The sequence below is a fragment of the Bos taurus genome, chromosome 8 (genome assembly GCF_002263795.3).
Source record: "Bos taurus isolate L1 Dominette 01449 registration number 42190680 breed Hereford chromosome 8, ARS-UCD2.0, whole genome shotgun sequence".
In the NCBI taxonomy this organism is placed as follows: Eukaryota; Metazoa; Chordata; class Mammalia; order Artiodactyla; family Bovidae; genus Bos; species Bos taurus.
Window position 1 is genome coordinate 98,555,535 of NC_037335.1, and position 20,294 is coordinate 98,575,828.

The 20,294-nt window shown below is 39.6% G+C and overlaps 1 protein-coding gene and 1 non-coding gene across 3 annotated transcripts in view; both read right to left on the reverse strand.

Moving 5' to 3' along the window:
* Nucleotides 1-20,294, reverse strand: part of CTNNAL1 (catenin alpha like 1) — a 56,715-nt gene that overhangs the window by 10,578 nt on the left and 25,843 nt on the right. For both annotated transcript variants that reach the window (XM_010808237.4, NM_001191534.1), the window contains exons 7-12: nucleotides 18,980-19,180; nucleotides 16,885-16,971; nucleotides 13,714-13,872; nucleotides 6,995-7,087; nucleotides 3,828-3,978; nucleotides 594-631 (exon numbers count right to left, since the gene is read on the reverse strand). In XM_010808237.4, coding sequence (XP_010806539.1) covers nucleotides 594-631; nucleotides 3,828-3,978; nucleotides 6,995-7,087; nucleotides 13,714-13,872; nucleotides 16,885-16,971; nucleotides 18,980-19,180 — 729 coding nt within the window. The remainder of the gene's footprint in view (nucleotides 1-593; nucleotides 632-3,827; nucleotides 3,979-6,994; nucleotides 7,088-13,713; nucleotides 13,873-16,884; nucleotides 16,972-18,979; nucleotides 19,181-20,294) is intronic.
* On the reverse strand, nucleotides 1,509-1,581 carry TRNAC-GCA (transfer RNA cysteine (anticodon GCA)). Its single transcript has one exon. It is a non-coding gene; the product is annotated as a tRNA-Cys (tRNA).

The following is a 20,294-nucleotide window of genomic DNA, read 5'->3' on the forward strand; positions in this document are numbered from 1 at the left end:
TATTTTTAATTTTACAAATGATTATTATTAAAGTGTTTATATGAAGACTGAAAGGGAATTGCCTGAAAAGGTACAGAAACCATCCTAATAATATAACCAAGCTTGCCATCTAGTGGGCATTATTTTATAATGCAGTCAGATGAATCAGTTTTAGTCATATAAAGCCAAAAAAAAAAAAAAAAAAAAACACTTCACGTGTCTAAAAACAAACAAAATGGCTTATTTTCATCAAGGTAGAAAGCATTCAGAAAGTTCTCAGTCTGCATAAAATGGTTCCAACATGATCTTGTGAATTAGACCCCAAGCTATGAAAAACAAACAAAAAAAACCCCCTGACTTCAGATTATGGCTTCTTATTAACCATAAAATCCATTACCTATTCACTCAACCCCAAACCAAACACAAATAACCAGACTATGGGCTCCATTTAGACTACCACTCAGAATAACATTTCCGAACAGTCCGCATTTCATATCCTAGCTTTTTTTGTAATGTCACTTATTGGAGGTTGCGGAGAGTAGCAACAGGCAACAAGAGCATAATTTGAATTCTGAATAAAAATATTCTCAAGTGGACAAAGGTCTTCTACTTACCATTGGCTTTGGAAGTGAAAGGTAGCCATACTTCTCTCCTGCAAATAACATAATATAACTTAAAACAAATTTCCCACTACTCACATTTAATTTTTAAAATATTATCAAATAAAATGTTAGTACATTAGTTTTGATAATTTAGTCTAGTAATTACATATGACTGAGGAATAAGATTTTAATTTGGTTTGTGAACATGAAAACAAAATATATTTGGCACAGATTTTGATTTATAAAATTGTTTCTGAAGCCCTGTCTTCACAATTTATGTTTAATACTCCCTACATCAAGATGACATTTGTGCCATCCTTACTTCTGAGTTTACACCTCTAGATAAATTAAGTCCAGAATTAAGTTCCAAAGGCCCTCTCATCTCATGAGGATGCAGAATGATTTTTCATAACAACCTAACTGAGGTCCACTTTCAATATCCAGAGCTTTTCTGCATCTCCAAAACAAAGTTAATCACCCAAGGACAGGAAAGCCTCATTATTTCACTGAAGATACACTCTAATATTCCTTTGTTGTATCGGAACCATCTTGAAGTTAATCTGCCTAGCCTGTAGTTTATAGGGATGTACCAGGTTCCATGGCTCTGCACTTACTTTGTCACTTGGCAGACTGGACGTATGAGATGCTGTTCACTGAAGTGGGGTGAACAGGAAGAGGAGCTTGCTTATGGATGAATACGAACTTACTTGGGGGGCGTATGAGTTGGGAATAAGGGAGTGATCCAGCCAGACAAAAGATAATGAGGCCATGGTGTTGATAGTAGAAATGAAGAAAGTGAAAGTGAAGTCACTCAGTCGTGTCCAACTCTTTGCGACCCCATGGACTATAGTCTATCAGGCTCCTCCGTCCATGGGATTTTCCAGGCAAGAGTGCTGGAGTGGATTGCCATTTCCTTCTCCAGGGGATCTTCCTGACCCAGGAATCGAACCTGGGTCTCCTGCATTGCAGGCAGATGCTTTACCATCTGAGCCACCAGGGAAGCAGAAATGAAGACAAGAGGACTGATTTAAGAAGAATTTTACAAGTAAGATTGGTAGGATTCGATGAATGTAGAGGTAAGAGACAGTTTGAGGATAACTGGGCTTGATCTAATCCAAATTCTGTAATACCCCAGTCCTACCACTGAGAACATGAATTTTTTTTCTGATTGATCATGCCATGTAAAGTCCCTTTCAGGACCAAAACTAATTATAAGAACTTCTAATACGGAATATTAGAGCATATCTTCAGTGAAATAATAAAGCTTTCCTGTCCTTGGGTGATTAACTTTGTTTTGGAGATGCAGAAAAGCTCTGGATATTGAAAGTGGACCTCAATTAGGTCAGAATCTGCAAGCTATGAGAGAAAGCAAGAATTTGACTTTTGTCTAAAATAATCTCAAATTCTAAATGTGGATACACACTCATCACTAAGGAAAGGTGGAATCTTTTTGATCTGGTACCTTCTCATACAAAGGGGGATCATGGCCTCCCTAAAGGCAGAATTGGATGAAGGCAGAGAGGCAGGAAGACAAAGATTGATTTTTGAATTCCTGACACAATCCCAAGAGGCCCTATTATGAAATCTAAGGGTCTCTTGGTAAGGGGACAACCACCTAGCTCTCAGACTGACTTCAGATATGCAAACACTAAAGGCTCTTTTTCACTGCTTAGCATGTTGTTGCTACTTACTTGGTTGGCTAACTGAGACTTGCAAATATATCTGTTTAGTTTCCCAGTCAGGGAGTCAAAATTTGCAGAGCAGAACTTACATGGCTAAAATAGAGTAGAGGCTTTCCAATCATAGTTATGAGTTACAACAGCAGCAAAGAGAAACCAGAATCTGAAGGACCCACTCTGTCCTTCGCAGGGGGCAGGTGCGAGGTAACAGGCAGGTTTGTGGAAATAGCCATACAGAATAGGAAGAGCAGCTCAGTTACATTGGCTCGACTCATCAACGACAGCTAACTCAGAGTGGGACTTCTTTGGAGGAAGAGCTGTATTTATGAGCTTCATGATAACAGTCGGGGGGCGGGGGGGGGGGGAAGGCAGTGCAAGATATTAAGCAACTCTGACTCAATTCACCGCATATAAGTAAGGATGCCTCTGAACAGTTAAAGAATGGGTGTCCCATTAATCAAAGGCAGCAGTTCCCTACCTAAAGAGGAATTTCTGTTCAGCATTTAGGAAGTTAAGAAAATCCTGGGGACAGGTTACCGAAACTTTAAGAAAGACTGGGAAGCTTCTCTTCATTTCTTACACAAGTCTTATGGCTAAATGATCAATTCCTTTAAATATGGATCAATTATAATCAATTTACCTTTTAGTATACAAAACTCGCCTCACATAAAAACCCATTCAATACTTAATCAAAGTATCAAAATAATGTGCCATTCAGACTAGCTATCGATTTTTAAATGCAGAAGTGTGGTAAGCATTTATTACATTTTATAAATTATATCTACAAATTCTACTATTCTCTGACTTTTAAATAAATCAATAATTATCCTAGATGGGTATTTTAAAAAACATGATATGTTTAGACGTTCATATTCACTAAAACATGTAATTTGATGTTATTTTGACTTTAAATGACATTTTAAACAAGCATGCTGACACTAACGGAAGCCATTAAGAAGGAAAAAAAACATAAAAACACATAAACAACTGGACACACAGTACAATGGGAAATAAAAATCCAAGTTGATATTAAAATAAAGAGTAAAAATTATGCCTCTGTACATTGTATGGTGCTATTCTACACGTTGTAGAAATACCAGTGAACTTACCCATCAAACGAAATATTCCAAGATTATGTAGTCATCAAGGAAAGAGATTCCATCCAAGTGGAAGGAAAGCAATTTGAAAATCAAATAACTACATTCATTTCATTATGAAGTTAGTAGAATTATATCAGAGAATTACTGTACTACAGAAGAGCTTTTGTACTAAAACTAAAAAACAATTTATAAGAAGTATAAAAATGACTTAATTTCAATAAGAAAGCTACAATGTTAATATTAATTCAAAAGAATCCCCAATACTGTTGTACAACAAATTTTACTGCTTTGATACTACATTGAAGGACAAGTAATATTTTTACTATTTTTTATGTAAGATACTTTATTATAAAAATAATCCAGTTGGGTTATAAAAGTTATTCATTTGGCATCTGACATTTTTGACATTAAAAATTAACAGTTACATTAAAATATGAATATATTTCAATATATGAACAGTTTCTCACCTCGTCTTCCTTCAAACACATCATTGATTTCTCTCAGCAGTGTTGACATGTCACTAATTTGGGATTCCCAGGCTTCGCAGAATACATCTAGATTTTCTTTAGCAATTTTACTAGATGGATGCAATGTCAAAGTTTCAGCAGCAGAAATTATCTAAAGAAACAATACACAGGTTTAAACTTCAAAATCTTACCTCTCAGAATCATACTGGAAACCAAACTTAAAATCAACTCAGTGACACAACTATTAATACAAAGCAATTTCCACACGTAAGTCCCATGTTGGGCAATATAGACATGCATAGAAGAATAAAACTTACTGTTCCTTACAAGCTCATCTACAGATAAACAGTAGGCATTATTATAACAAGCAGTGGTGTTCGCACTGGCAGCAATGATGGCAGCAGCAGTAATATATGCATATGCCTGCAAGTGCGTGGTAGATACACCCTTGAGGTACGGTGCTTGATATGCATTAGTATTAATCCTCCAACACAGAAACAAAATACTATCCTTTTCAAATAAGTATTATTCTGATTTTACAGCTGGAGAAACTCAGACTCAAGGATACCAAGTAACTTATGTATGTGGCTCTTTGTGGGCACTGCACCCATGTTCCAGGTGTTGTGAAAACAGTTGTGAATGAAACAGATCAGTGTTCCTCTCTCATGGGGCTCATATTATAATATGGGGAGACAGAGGATTAAACATTTGCAAGCAAATCATGAAATATCTTCAAAGATGATAAATGGTAAGTATAAAAACAAAGGGCAGGCAGGATGGACGGTATTAGGTAGTCCCAGTATTTTAAGCTGGGTGGTCACTGGCAAAGGCGGCATGCACATGAAGACCTGAAAAATGTGAAGGAACCACAAGGAAGCCTGGGCAAAGGCACCTGAGGTGAGTATTGCTATATATTCTAACAACAGCCAAGCAGGCCAGTGTAGACTGGACTAACATGGAGAAAAGGAAGGTCACCAACGATTTTGTGATGCAGAAATGCACACAGTAGGATAGGCTTTACTCTGAGGGAGACAGGGAGTCACGGAAGAGCCTTCAGAAACGGATATGTAATGGAAAAGAATATAAAAAAGAAAAAGACATAAAAGTGAACCACTTTGCTGTACACTAATAACTAACACAACATTGTCAATCAACTATACTTCAATTAAAAAAAGGAAATCGATATGGTCAGAGCTGCCTTCGAGAGAATTAGACCTAGGTGCTCCTCCTGGGTGGGCACAGTCCCACAGGCACAGGCTTGACAAGCAGGTGGCAGCTTTATGAGGAGAACAAGGCTCCCCATCTTCGGGGAAGGGGGGTGCGTGGCCCGCCAGCGGACAGGAAGCTGGACACAGTAGTGAGGGCTTCTCAACTGGGAGCCACTGTACAGAATGCCGAGTGTTCAGCTGTGCCTTGGGTATGACGGGACACTGCAAACAAAATACAAAAACGACACTGCCAAAGCAGAGATGTCCAGAAATACTATAAATTATCCTAGAGGTGTGCTCCATTTTCTTAAATTACTCCTTTGAGAGATAGGTAACACCACGAATAAAAGCTGAGGCTAAGGGAATAGAAAAAGCCTTTCAAGTTGTAGAAACTGGCAACAGCCTCTATCTATCACCATCCTGGGGAAGAAAATAAGCTTTTCCTAATACCCCTGCTGCCACAGAAACAGTAAGCAGAGAATTACAAGCACAGAGCTGGTGGAGATGGGGGACTACGAGTGCTGATTGTGTATCACAGGAGGTCCGAACTTCAGTTCTACTGAAGCACATTTACGGCCAAAGCAAGGAGTACGGCTCCCAAATGGACAAGTAAATCTTGAAACCTTGGTTTCCCCCAATAAACAGAGATCTTCTGGTTTTAACAAAATGCTCAGCAGATGGTCACTGCGGATGGTCACTCACACAGTTTCTGCTTCCAAGCCTTTGACACTGCCCTCTACCGGGGAGCATAAACATCCATCCAGCATGGCTCTGAGAGCCTGCACATACTAAGATGCCTTTGCTGTTCTCAACTACATATTCAGGGGCTCAACATCTGTCATCCGATAATGCAAAAAAAGGAATAAGTCCTTTTGACCACCATGATAAATAAGAACACTTGGTAAATTGTATGTTCAAGCTTAGACCTAAGTAAGGAGAAGGTCTGTCCCTCAGGTTTTCCCTTAACTTGACAGAGACATTTTTAAATGGGATATCTGTTTTTTAAATGCTTTTAAAAATTATAAAAACAAAGTAACATTATAGAGAATACAGAAAAAAATTACTCACAATTCTCCCTAACAAGTAGAACATTCATTTCTGTACAATCCTACAGTCATTTTCATATATATATATATAGATTTTATATGTAGCAATTATAGCATATAAACAAATTTGTATCCTGCTTTTGTTACCTAACATTTTAATAAAACACCTTTTGATGCTGCTAATTCTAGTTATCATAATTATTATTCTAATGTTATAATATACTATACTATTTGCCTAATTTAAGATTGTTATTTGAATCTTATTATAAGCAATGTTGTAACAAATGCTTTTGCTGCTGCTGCTGCCACTAAGTCATTTCAGTCATGTCCAACTCTGCACGACCCCATAGACGGCAGCCCACCAGGCTCCCCCGTCCCTGGGATTCTCCAGGCAAGAACACTGGAGTGTGTTGCCATTTCCTTCTCCAATGCATGAAAGTGAAAAGTGAAAGTGAAGTCACTCAGTCGTGTCCGACTCCGTCCATGGGATTTTCCAGGCAAGAGTACTGGAGTGGGGTGCCATTGCCTTCTCCGAACAAACGCTTTTACTTTTCTTTAATTTCCTTATGTCTTTAGGAATTTGGGGGTCAAAATGTGAGTATTTTTATGCCTTGTTACATAATGATAACTTAGTTTGCAAATGTGTCATAACAACCTACACTGTAAACAGCTTTTCATTTAAATAGGTATAAACTATGGCATCGGTTAAATGAGCCGATCTCCAGTTTGGCAGATGACCAGGTAATCCCGTGGAATGTTCCGACACACTATCAACACAAGTTCCATCACCCTCACTTCTCTCAGTAGACGTGGCCTGTACTGGGCAGAACTGTTTGTGTCCTCCTTGTGCACACTTTGCTATGACACTCAGATAAAACATAATATAGAATGAACGATCTGCTGTTCATCATACCTGCTGGCCAGTCACCTGAAATGTCTCCTCTGCGTGTAGACAGGTTATTTCAAGAGGTTCTGTCCCAGATACATGTCTCAACAATCGACAGGTCTACAAGAAAAATTTTTATAGTTCAGCTTTCTCCTTCTTCACAATATATAGCATCATTTTATAATTAATAAAGAAAATAAAACAGGGCTTCCCTGGTGGCTCAGCGGTAACAAATCCATGTCAATGCAGGAGACACAGGTTAGATCCCTGATCCAGGAAGATCCCACATGCTGTGGAGCAACTAAACACTGAGCCTGTGCTCTAGAGCCCGGGAGCCACAACTACTGAGCCCACCTACTGTAATTACTGAAGTCCGTGCGCCCTAGAGCCTGTGCTCTGCAACAAGAGAAGCCACAGAAAATGAAAAGCTTGCACACCATAAATAGAGAAAAGCTCACGTGCAGCAATGAAAACCCGGCACAGCCAAACTAAATATAAATAAATTTACAAGAAAATAAAACATTAAAACCTAAAAAATAAATTTGTAATTAATGAGATTATATTATACTGATTCCAAATAGATTCTAGGAGCAAAACTGGAACAAATAAGGGTTGAGCATACAAACTATTGTTTCTACTTCCCATCTGAACACTGTAAGGTGGTAACAAAATATAAGAGCCAGGAGAAATACTGAGACTTCCCTGGTGGTCCAGTGGTTAACACTCCATACTACCAATGCATAGGGCATAGGTTCAATCTCTGGTGAGGACACATGCCACACGGCACGGCCAAGAAAAAAAGAACCAGGAGGAACCCTGAAAGATTTTGTAATGCCCGCATATTTTATGTATGAAGAAACGTGGTTCAGAGGAGGACCTACCCACGATCTCTCAGCTGAACTACGTCAGCTGCCACAAGCTACACATTCTTTCTGATAACAAACAACACTTCTGTCAATTAGCACACCTTTTACTGGAAAGAAACCTGGAGTAGGCAGACTGATACAATGAATAAAGAGTCTGTATCAGCAAAAAATATTGAAAATCTTGAGGCTTAACAGTCTGAACTGAGCTGATCCAGTCTATTTCTGTCTGAACTGGTGTATTCCAGTTTAGACCAGTCTATTCCAGTCTTGGAGAAGGCAACGGCAACCCACTCCAGTACTCTTGCCTGGAAAATCCCATGGACGGAGGAACCTGATAAGCTGCAGTCCATGAGGTCGCTAAGAGTCGGACACGACTGAAGGACTTCACCTTCACTTTTCACTTTCATGCATTGGAGAAGGAAATGGCAACCCACTCCAGTGTTCTTGCCTGGAGAATCCCAGGGACGGGGGAGCCTGGTGGGCTACCATCTGTGGGGTCACACAGGGTCAGACATGACTGAAGCGACGTAGGAGCAGCAGCAGCAGCAGCATTCCAGTCTAGATCAATCTGATGCAGTCTGAATCACTGTATTCTGGTCTACACATCTGGACTGGTCTATACTGGTCTACACCAGTCTTTATTTAAAATCTGTAGTATTCTGATCTGACCAAAAATTACAGAGAGTTCAGATCAGTTGCTCAGTCGTGTCCAACTCTTTGCAACCCCATGAACCGCAGCACGCCAGGCCTCCCTGTCCATCACCAACTCCCCAGCTCCCAGAACCCACCCAAACCCATGTCCATTGAGTCGGTGATGCCGTCCAACCATCTCATCCTCTGTCGTCCCCTTCTCCTCCTGTCTTCCATCTTTCCCAGCACCAGGGTCTTTTCAAATGAGTCAGCTCTTTGCATCCGGTGGCCAAAGTATTGGAGTTTCAGCTTTAACATCAGTCCTTCCAATGAATATTCAGGACTGAATTCCTTTAGGATGGACTGGTTGGATCTCCTTGCAGTCCAAGGGACTCTCAAGAGTCTTCTCCAACACCACAGTTTAAAAGCATCAATTCTTCAGTGCTTAGCTTTCTTATAGTCCAATCTCACATCCGTACATAACTATTAGAAAAACTATAGCCTTGACTAGACGGACCTTTGTTCACAAAGTAATGTCTCTGCTTTTCAATATGCTGTCTAGGTTGGTTATAACTTTCCTTCCAAGAGTAAGCGTCTTTTAATTTCATGGCTGCAATCACCGTCTGCAGTGATTTTGGAGCCCAGAAAAATAAAGTCAGCCACTGTTTCCACTGTTTCCCCATCTATTTCCCATGAAGTGATGGGACCAGATGCCATGATCTTAGTTTTCTGAATGTTGAGCTTTAAGCCAACTATTTCACTCTTCTCTTTCACTTTCATCAAGAGGCTCTTTAGTTCTTCTTCACTTTCTGCCACAAGAATGGTGTCATCTGCATATCTGAGGTTATTGGTATTTCTCCCTGCAATCTTGATTCCAGCTTGTGCTTCTTCCAGCCCAGCGTTTCTCATGATGTACTCTGCATATAAGTTAAATAAGCAGGGTGACAATAAACAGCCTTGACAGACTCCTTTTCCTATTTGGAACCAGTCTGTTGTTCCACGTCCAGTTCTAACTGTTGCTTCTTGACCTGCGTACAGATTTCTCAAGAGGCAGATCAGGTGGTCTGGTATTTCCATCTCTTTCAGAATTTTCCAGTTTATTGTGATCCACACAGTCAAAGGTTTTGGCATAGTCAATAAAGCAGAAATAGATGTTTTTCTGGAACTCTCTTGCTTTTTCCATGATCCAGTGGATGTTGGCAATTTGATCTCTGGTTCCTCTGCCTTTTCTAAAACTAGTTTGAACATCTGCAAGTTCACAGTTCTCTTTTAATAATTAAAATTTCAATCATCCTCAAATTAGTTCCTCATGCATTTAAAATGCCTTCACTAATAAAAAGAAGATTGAATTTGTAAATTACAAGCTTCCTTGATTTAATCTCAATTATTTAAAAAGCAGAAAGAAAGAAATAGCACAACCACTATGACTCATTAATATATCAGCATTGCAAAAACTAGTTATAGTAGTTGCACAACTTTGTAATTTTTTAAAACGCCCTTGGTGTTATTCAGTTTTTCTTAGTGAAATCCGTTTGTATTGTTTATTCTTTAATTTGCTCTTCATTGCCTGCCTTGCAACAGAACATGTGTTTGCAATTGTACTTAGCAAAATTCATGATCTTAACATTGTACACTGAAGTCAATGTGCCTTCCTGGCACAAAACAGCCAGTATGCAGTTTTCTAATGTTTGGGGTTTCTGCCTCAATTGACAATATTGAAAAATATGTATTAGCCAAGCAAAACCACTATCTCAAAAACATGTTGAAAATTACTCCAACTTGTCAAAGCCAATTCAAATTCTCTTCCCAGTCCAATTCCCAGGATCATTTTGTATGTGAAACAGGAAAAGTTGAATTTGATTACAACCATATGCAGAAGGAATCAAGAAATCATATATTTGTTGTTGTTGTTCAGTTAGTCAGTCATATCGGACTCCTTGCAGCCCCATGGATTGCAGCATGTCAGGCTTCTCTGTCCTTCACCATCTCCCAGATTCTGCTCCAACTCATGTCCAGTGAGTCAGTGATGCTATCCAAAACACATCTCATCCTCTGTCATCCCCTTCTCCTCCTGCCTTCAACCTTTCCCAGCATCAGAGTCTTTTCCAATAAGCTGGCTCTTCCCATGAGGTGGCCAAAGTATTGGAGCTTCAGTATCAGTCCTTCCAATGAATATTCAGGGTTGATTTCCTTTAGGATTGACTGGTTTGAGCTCCTTGCTGTCCAAGGGACTCTCAAGAGTATAGTCAATATTACAGATGATCTTCCTTTCAAAGAATTTGTCTTTCTTTTTCCATCATTTATCCTACCTCACCTGTTCTGAATAAGTCATTCATCAATACATGAGCAGTTTAATTAGAGTTATATAACACATTTTAAAAATCCTTCTCATTCTCACCGTATCATTCTCACCTTGGAGACAGAACAACACTAATGGAAGAAATCTAATTCTGTCCCTCGTGCAGGCCCAGCAACTTGGCATTCTGCTCAATGTCAGTCTATTTTCTATGATTTATTATGTTTATGTGCCAATTACAGCAGTCTTCTAACTATGGTGCCCAGTGGTTGTTAATCCAGTTCTAACAAAAGGGCATGATTCCATCCTTGAAGTTCACTACAGAAGTAAATTCCCTTAAGAAAAAAGCCAATTTTATTCCACACCGAAATTCAGAAGGACTCTAACAAGGTTATATACAAGATGAGAAACATGACTGTAATGTTACCCTGACCCAGTACTGATGCCAGGCACTACAAACTGCTTCAAAGTGAGAGCCGTAAAATTCCTGGCAAAACTTAAGAGAACAAAACAAAGGAACGGCATTGGGGGAAATAAAGGCAGGTTGTTCAGAACAAACAATATGATTTCCACCCATAAAATCACGCCAGAGTCCAGTGCATTTAACATTTATGCTGCTGCTGCTAAGTCGCTTCAGTCGTGTCCAACTCTGTGCGACCCCACAGACGGTAGCCCACCAGGCTCCCCCGTCCCTGGGATTCTCCAGGCAAGAACACTGGAGTGGGTTGCCATTTCCTTCTCCAATGCATGAAAGTGAAGAGTGAAAGTTAAGTCACTCAGTCGTGTCTGACTCTTAGCGACCCCATGGACTGCAGCCTACCAGACTCCTGCGTCCATGGGATTTTCCAGGCAAGAGTACTGGAGTGGGGTGCCATTGCCTTCTCCGTAACATTTATGAGCATTATCTAAAAGAGGTAGAGAATGAGATGGTTGGATGGCGTCACCAACTCAATGGACATGAGTTTGAGCAAACTCCAGGAGATAGTGAAGGACAGGAAAGCCTGGTATGCTGCAGTCCATGAGGTCGCAAAGAGTTGGACACAACTTAGCAAGTTTTACAGCATGTTCGAGTTCTTCCAGAAGAAAGATGGAGCTGCCCTATAAAAGCCTATTTGTGAGGTTTGAGGAGCCTCTTTGGAAAACATTCAACTTAAGTGGAAAAGCATGAAAAGTTTTAGTAGTAGTAATAACCAACACTGAGAGAATGCATCAGCGTTTCTGGCTACTAAATGAAGAACTAGGACTAGGACTTTGCAATAAAGCAATTTCGAACTTTTTTCTATCTGAACCCCTTACTGATAGTAGTAGCCTGTGTTTCTAGTTCTTAGAATATTTGTGTCAGTATCCAGAAATTTAAAAATCTACTTTTTTGAGATATAATTCATAGAAAACAAAATGTATCCATTTTGAACTCTTGAAAAAAATAATCTTGAGGCTTAAAACAGAAAATTAGGGAAAAAAAATTTTTTTCACGTTTTAAAAAGACTTGCTGCAGGATTCCTACAATTAGCAAGTTTGCCTATGGTCATAATTCTTGGTTTACAAACAAAACAGCATCAAATCTATTTTTAAAAGGAGATGTATTTACAGTGATTTTAAGAATGCTCTCTAGTAACTCAAACTGGTACTCTGTGGCAGCCTAGAGGGATGGGATGGGGTGGGAGGTGGGACGGAGGTTCAAGTGGAAGGGGAATACCTATGGCTGATTCATGTTGATGTATGGCAGAGACCAACACATTGTAATAAAACAATTATCCTTCAATCAAAAATAAACAAACAGAATGCTCCCTAGTAGTTTTCAGATATTAAAAAATAAAGGAGAAGAAGCTAGTTTAATTCATCTGAAAGTTCCTTTTAACCATTAGTACGTGAGATTCAGTGAGCAGGGTAATATTAACAGATAACATGTAGACAGCTAGGTGGTTCATATCTGTGCATTAATGTACATGTTGGCTAACACATACTTCATACATATATGTATGTGTGTGTGTGTGTTTGTATATATTCTTCATATGTACATGGGCTAATATACATTTCTTTACTAGCAGATATCTGACATTCTCAGTAGTAGAAGTCTTACAATATCAATCAATAATTGGAATTATAACAAAAGGGGTAAACAAAGCACCAATGACACGTAACAAAGATTTGGGCAGGAGGATTCAGAGAACAAATACTGTATTGAGTGTTCTCTTTGTCCTTCCGTGTCCATTCTTCTTCCTTCTTGGGAGACTGACCTGTGTGGTCCGCAGCTGTGTTTGGCTGTGGAAGCCCCAGCACTAGAGCAGCAGGAATGAGGAGGGTAAGGGTCTTTATTCTCACGCTCTTTCCCTGGAAGTTGCCTGGAGCTGTCTCTGTTTAGTCCCTAGGTTCTTGAAGGACTCCATGCCCTTCCAATTTCCCAAACCACTCACTCCCCATGTTACTTTGGTCGTAGAAGCAGAATCAGCTCTGCTATCACTCACCCCAATTCCTGTACTCTCATGGTTTCCCCACACCCTATCCATGCAACTGTAAACAGCTCCTTTATTAAACCTTCTTAAAATTAACCTAATTTGAATGTGCTGTCTCTTTTTCCTGTTGAGATTCAAAAGATTCAGATACAAACAAGGTCATGAGATGTATCTCCACTGCTCTACTCCAAGATTTAACCTCCCTGATGGAATAAGGAAGAAGATTAAGAAGTGCATTTGTGCAATACTATAAAGCAATTATTTTCCAATAAAATTTTTTTTAAAAAAGAAGTGCCCTTGCGGGTTCTAGCACTTTTTATTGTTTTTAGAGGCCAAACTTGTAAGAGCAGAACAGAAAAACATGATATTTTTAAAAGTCCAAAGGCAAGAAAGAAAACGCTCTTATGAGTAAGCCAAAAACTGTGTTTGTGTTAATATTCCCTGATGACAGTACAGCTTTCATTAAACTAACTTTTCTTTAACAAGCAACCTATTACTCACCTCAACAAGCCGCTCTTTCTGTTCAGAGAGTTTGCAGGCATATTCAGCCAAACCTTCTAAATTTCCTTCTACTCCAGTAAGTTTTAATGCTTTTAGAACCACATGATCAGCATGGTATTTTAACAGATCTGCTGCCAGCTGAGCTGCTGTACTATGAAGCTGCAGATGTGGGGGGTGAAACAAAGACAACAAACAACAAGGTTTTGTGATGAAAACCTCACGAGTACTTTAAAAACTAAAGAGCAGCAACCTCAGATCACGCCCACCTGATCTGCTGAGGGGGAAAGGGTAAAGTTTCCTGTGGTAACAGTAGAACTGCAAAGCCCCGGGAGCTTGCAACTTCTCCCAAGGGCAGGAAGGAGAACTGACATCTTTGAGTCCCCTGGTGTTGGCAGTAATCCTGTTTGCAGAAGATGAACTGGTCACCCTGGCAGAGTAGCCTGGACCTCTTTTCATCCTATTATCAACCAGCTCTTTCCCACATGGCTTCTCTCTTACCTCAACTGCTTCTGCTGCTCTTAAAGTTAGCGAAAACAGAACACTATGAAGAGACTGGCATTCTGTATACTAAGAGGACAATCAAACGGCAGTTCATGATCATCAATGTGTTTCTAAACAGACATTTGGGAAAGCACCATTGTGAGATACAGTCAAACATGTATTCAACAAATTTTCTTAAATACCTACGTCAGGAAAGGCACTAGCCTAAAGGCTGGACATGCATGAAAAGTAAGACTCAACATCTTCCTTCAGGGAGCTTATAGTTCATCTATATTGCCATCCAGAACTTTATGCTCTAACTCCTAGGTCACAGGAGAAATGAGGGATAAAATAATAATGAAAACCTCAAGGCTTTATTTAACATTAGGTGGAAGGGATTTTAAACATGGTTCACTCTCACTGAATATCTCTGTGTACAATCAACTCCAAAATCTTTTCTTCTCCTTATCTTGTCTTTAAAAAAAAAAAAAAGTTATGACAGGTTATTTTGGGCTCACTAGAAAGAGATCATTTTTAATCTGATTTTTAATTAAGCCTATTTGTACAAAGTGATTCTTTTTTTCCTGGAAGTAATCCAATGTCAATTCAGTTTACAGGACTCTGTACAAAATTAACAATAGGGTAGTCCGCACTCATGAACTCAAGTGAGAATAATTACAGTAAGAAACAAAGACATTAAAATGCATTTTCCTTTGGAAATTAAACAACGTAAGAATTCAAAAGATTTTGTTTAACCATCAGGGCCCTAGAAAATAACTAATGCCAACCCTTTATCTTACAGACTATGAAACAGGTCCCTAAAGACTGAGTGACTTGTTCAAGGTCACGTAAATCTTATAAATGATTCTAGAGACAACTTACAAACCCCAAGGGAAGAAGGGTGAATAAACATGAAGTTCCTGCTCTGTGCAAGGTACTGAAAGCAGATATTTCTGCTTTCAGTACACATTTATAGATATTATCTCCCTAATCTTTATACCCATTTCAGAGGTAAGGAAAATGAAGTTTATAGAACGCCACTCAATCTATCACAAAAAAATTTTACGTTCTACTGATAGTCTTAACAATAGTTTAGTTGAATAGGCTGGAAAAAAATGAGTAGGCTTGTTTTAAACCATAGAAAACCATATCCTTCTATGTTTAATAGGATGTTAAAATGAAGGTTTCAACAGAGGTCAATGAAACATCACCATACAATTTATATATGAAACTCCCCCAAACCAGCTCCCTTCTTTTGAGCCCTTGACTCTCTTAAAAAAATATAAAATTAGAGCTAAGTGAGAAGGAACAATTTTGGAAGGAAGATCTGTTTGGAGCACTGGCTCCCTCACTGTGAGTTCCCCTCTAGGCACACACATAGCAGAGGAACAGGCAGGCAGGAGGTTACAAAGTAAAGGGGTGGTCGGGGGAGGCACCAGCAGAGCCTCTGAAGAGCACACTCGGGGCTTAATGACAGACAAAGTCAGCTTTAAACACCTTCTGAGCCCAGTGCATCTCATAAGGGCACTGGTCACTAAGAACTTCTACCTCTCTACTTCCTCTCTTCTCTTCCTGTGCCAGAGCCTGGCAAAGATCTGGAACAGAAGCTAGATAATAGAGGATGAAGGGCCTGAAAGAGACAAGAGACCACACCTCCCCCAAAAGCCCTAGGGGTGCAGGACAGAGGAGTGGGGAACAGAGGGGAAGTCATACAACTGAACAAACCAAAATACTGATGAATATATTGGAATGGACATTCTCATTTTTAACTGAGATTGTGTCTTATGACCTAAAGCAGGGATTGGTGAACATTTTCTGCAGAGGGCCAGAGAGTAAGTAATTAGATTTTTCAGGCCACCCAGTCACAACTGCCCAAATCAAATGGGCAGAACTATGTCCCCCAAACTTCATTTATAAAAACAGCCTGGCTGTAGTTCACAAACCCCTGACTTAAGGTGACTTTCAGTTACCTAAAAGTAACCACTAAACGATTAAGTTTTCATTCAGGGAACAGGGAAATCGTAATCAAAAGAATATTTTTAAAAATCAACTTCATTAAGGTACCGTTTACATATAACAAAATGTACCAAGGGTACAGTTTGATAGTTTTGATATTTACACCCAAGTAACTATCACCATAATCAATATTTATGACATTTCCATTACCCCCAAAAGTTCTCCCAAGCCCCTCTGTAGTAAATATTCCCCCTACATATGACCTCAGGTAGTCACTGATCTGGTTTCTGTCACTGTAAATGGATTTGGCCTTTTAAAAAATTTTTTCTAAATAGAATCTCACACACACACACAACCTTTGTGTCTGACTTCTTTCACTCAGTGTTGCATTTAAGCAATCCATCCATATTCTTACTCGTATCAATAGTGTTCCTTTTCATTGCTGAATAGTATTTGGCATAGTTACATGGTTATACCAAAATTCATTTATAAATTTCCTTGTTGATGGAAATTTAGATTGTTTCCAGTTTGGGGCTGTTATAAACATTTGTGTACAATTTTTGAGGATGATGGCCCCAATAAAACAATCGCTTCAAAAAAACTAGGGCAAAGGAAAACTTTTAAATAACATTCTCTGGGCACAGGAACATCCTAATTCTAAGGCACGTTGTACATGCTGTACAACATGACAACTTGCAAAGAATTAAAAGAGGCTAGGCTTCCAACTATACTTACCTCTTTCTTAAGTTCATTGAGATTGTGACTGATTTTCAATATAGTGAGTTCCAGTTCTTCAGCGATGCTTTTTGTTTTCCTGCTTTGCTAAAAAAATTTAAAAGTACATGTGAAGAGTTATCTTTTTCATCTAGCAATTCCAATTGTACTCTAACTACAAATAACAATAACATTTTAATACCATTCTGTGAACTATATGAAAAGTATATTTTAAAAATTCACCTGTTTATGTTAAAGTGGCAAGGAGAATATTTAGTTACATTTTTCAACTCTAACTTTTAAATACTGGAATTTTTAAAATCTAATTTTCTTTAATAAATTTATCATGGCTAAAACTAATCTGTTTTATCTTCTGCCTGGAATGCTCATCTCTTCATTCTTAACCTAATCAAAAATTAAAACCCTATTCAATCTTCAAATCCTTACAGAAATTTCTGTTTCTTAGAAAGGCCTTCTTTGATCACACAATCCTGACTAGACCCTCTTCTTACCCTCTCTAACCTTTTCTCAAAGTAATCATCTTAATTTGCAATTACATGTGTAGTTTTTATTTTATTTTTTTGTTTAAAGTTTATTTTGCTCACTAGGCTTTGATAAGCTCTGTGAAGGCTGGGATCACACGTATTTTGTTCACCAATGAGTGCATTATACCTGGCACAGCAAATGCAAGGTAGCAGGTATTCAATTCTTTGAATGAATAAATTCCAGCTAAATGTCAATCTCTTCATGAAGCTTCTAGATTCCTCTTGCTCCTTCAAACGCTCTCCACATATGATCTGTCCCTTCTCTTGGGACACTTACAAAGTTTTTCAGACTTGTCTCATACCTTCTCACATCTTTCTACATTGCAAAATTCTTGCAAAAATTTTATTTAATTCATCTTTAGATTTCTGATGCCTGGCATATAAAAGGCACTGAGCAATAATAACTGCTAAAAAGGATAAATGAATGAACAACAGAATCAGAGATCCAAGTGCTGTGAAACATGTGAAAGGTGATACCTGCACATTTAAGTACTGATAGAACTGGATTCCCAACGCAAAGAGTGTTTCCTCACAGAAACTCTTTATATTGCATGTTGGGCTTAAAATTTAACTCTGAAGCAATCTCCACTTCAGATTAGATACCACATAGATAATTCAAGTCAAGCTGAACACAAAATACTGCTTTTATTCCTGACATCATTTTACCCGATGCCAAGAAATTCTGAGGGAAATCACTGACTTATCCCAGTCTTCATTCATAAACCCATCTCTTCACAAGGAGGCAGACTGCTGGGTCCTCAGGCGCCTTCACCCTTCATCTTCGGCCTGAGCTTATGTCCATGACTTCCAGATTTGTATGCTGTAAATCATGGTAAATGCATTCTTGACATAGCCTAGGTCTAAGCAACAAATAAATGGTGCCAGAGACATGAGTCAGGGCTCTATCCTTCAAATCTGTGATCCACCCTCTGTCAGAGACTGGACGCATACTGCCTTATGTTGTACCGCTGCTGCCAGTCCTGGCCACTGTTGCCCACATAACTTCCATGTTGAAGCACATCAGCAGCCTATTCAAGGCTTTTTAAGTGGCTGCCCACCAATCTGAGACCAGGAATCTGTGCCAGGGTGAAAAATCTTTCACCTGCCAGCTGGATCTACCTTGCATCTGAACCTCCCTGAGTTTTCCAAATCCTTGTGTCTGTAAATCAGGTGTCCTCAGAATTAAGAACTGTGCACATCTGAAAGAACCCAGCAGTAAGACTCAGGACCCAAGAATCTCTAGATAGGGGTTCTACTACTCTGATCTTTACTCTGAAGAAGCACTTTGGGAGGGATTTTCCAGAGGTGATTTTGGTGGACGAGAGGGGACAACAGGGTGAACTAGTGAGGGTGACTCAGAATCCAACTGGTCAGGGTGAAAAACAACAGGCCGAGAGATGTCAAGTAGCGTGAATGTTGGATGGTCAAGCAGGAGGCAGAAAAGGGATGCGATACCCTTGTCCCATTCTGGACCACATTCACACTCCTGATGATTCGGTACCCGCATAACTCTCAGAACTTTAGGGCAAAGCAGTCACAGAGGATTTACTTTGATGAAATAAAGTTCTTACAGCTTGAATCCACACAGAAACTAACTGCTGCAATTCCATCCTCGCCTGAGCTGACAGTTCCAGGATGCGTTCTCTGTGCTCATGGCTGGTGTAGGCACAATCAGTGAAGTCCTCCATGCGCTCCAAGAGAGCTTCCAACATCGCTGAGAGAGTCTCTTTTGACTGAAAACAAAGATTCTCCCGAAGAGTTTCAATATTCATCTGAGAACAAAAAGGATATACATCCACAGGAGTCAACATTCCCACCTAACCAGATGTGCTGTACTCTCCTCCCAGGGCCCAAGAAGAAGCTTGCAATTTCTTTCCCTGTCTGAAAGCTCAGGAGAAATACAACCTCCAACAAACCTCCAACAGAAGTTTGTGAACAAACTTTAATGTCCACAAACTCAGGGGGCCCACGTTGCTCAAGAGCCAACAGTAGCTGTGCAGAGCTTCATTCCGACAGCTGTCAACAAAACACTTCTATACGGTCAGTGAAAGAACGTGATCATGTAGCAACTGGTAGGAAAATGAACCTACCTCCAGATAAAGGATTTGTTATCTGAGAAAATGCCAAGGCAAAGTCCTGGAAGATGTTACAGCCAAAAACGACTATGTGTTGAGCCCAGGGGGAAGGGTGTGGAGGGTGTGGGGTACAGTAAGAGCTGGGAAAGGCGTCAATTTTCCCTTCATTAATTCAGCGAAACTGGTCTCCCTACATTTTGTTTCATGTCCCCATCAGACCTCCCTGATCAAAACATTCTCTACCAGGGGGCCTGGATAATCTTCCTAAAATGTATACCTTCAGATATTGCCCCCTCCCTCTAATTGGTTCCCCACCACCAATAAAACCAAGCCCAGACTTGTACCGCCTAGCACAAACCCTTCCAGGGTCTTGTCTTTATGTCTTTCCAACAGTCCCTCTCACCTTTCTGAGTTTCTAAACCTCCTTTCACTCCAGCCATCCTGTGCTTAGAGTTCCCTGAATGTGTGATGAACACATGCCCATTAGGGCAACCTTCTCTCTCTCAGCTGTCTGAGATGTGCCATGCCACTTCAGCCTTAGCCCTTCAACCTCTAGCCCCTGAAATATCCCATAGAAACAACCTGGGCTAAGAGGCACTAAGTGGTGATGATCACGACTGTGGGCAAAATTCTTGTGCAGATAAAGATAACATACAATCGCTTCATACTTCAAGGTCTTTTCACAACAATTATTTCAAATTGATCCTTATTATAAGACCCATTTTTAACAGGACCCATGCAAATACCAAGATTTGGAAAGGTCAAGAGGCTACCGGGAAGTATAGCTTCCCCTTCTGTCGGCCCAAGTTAT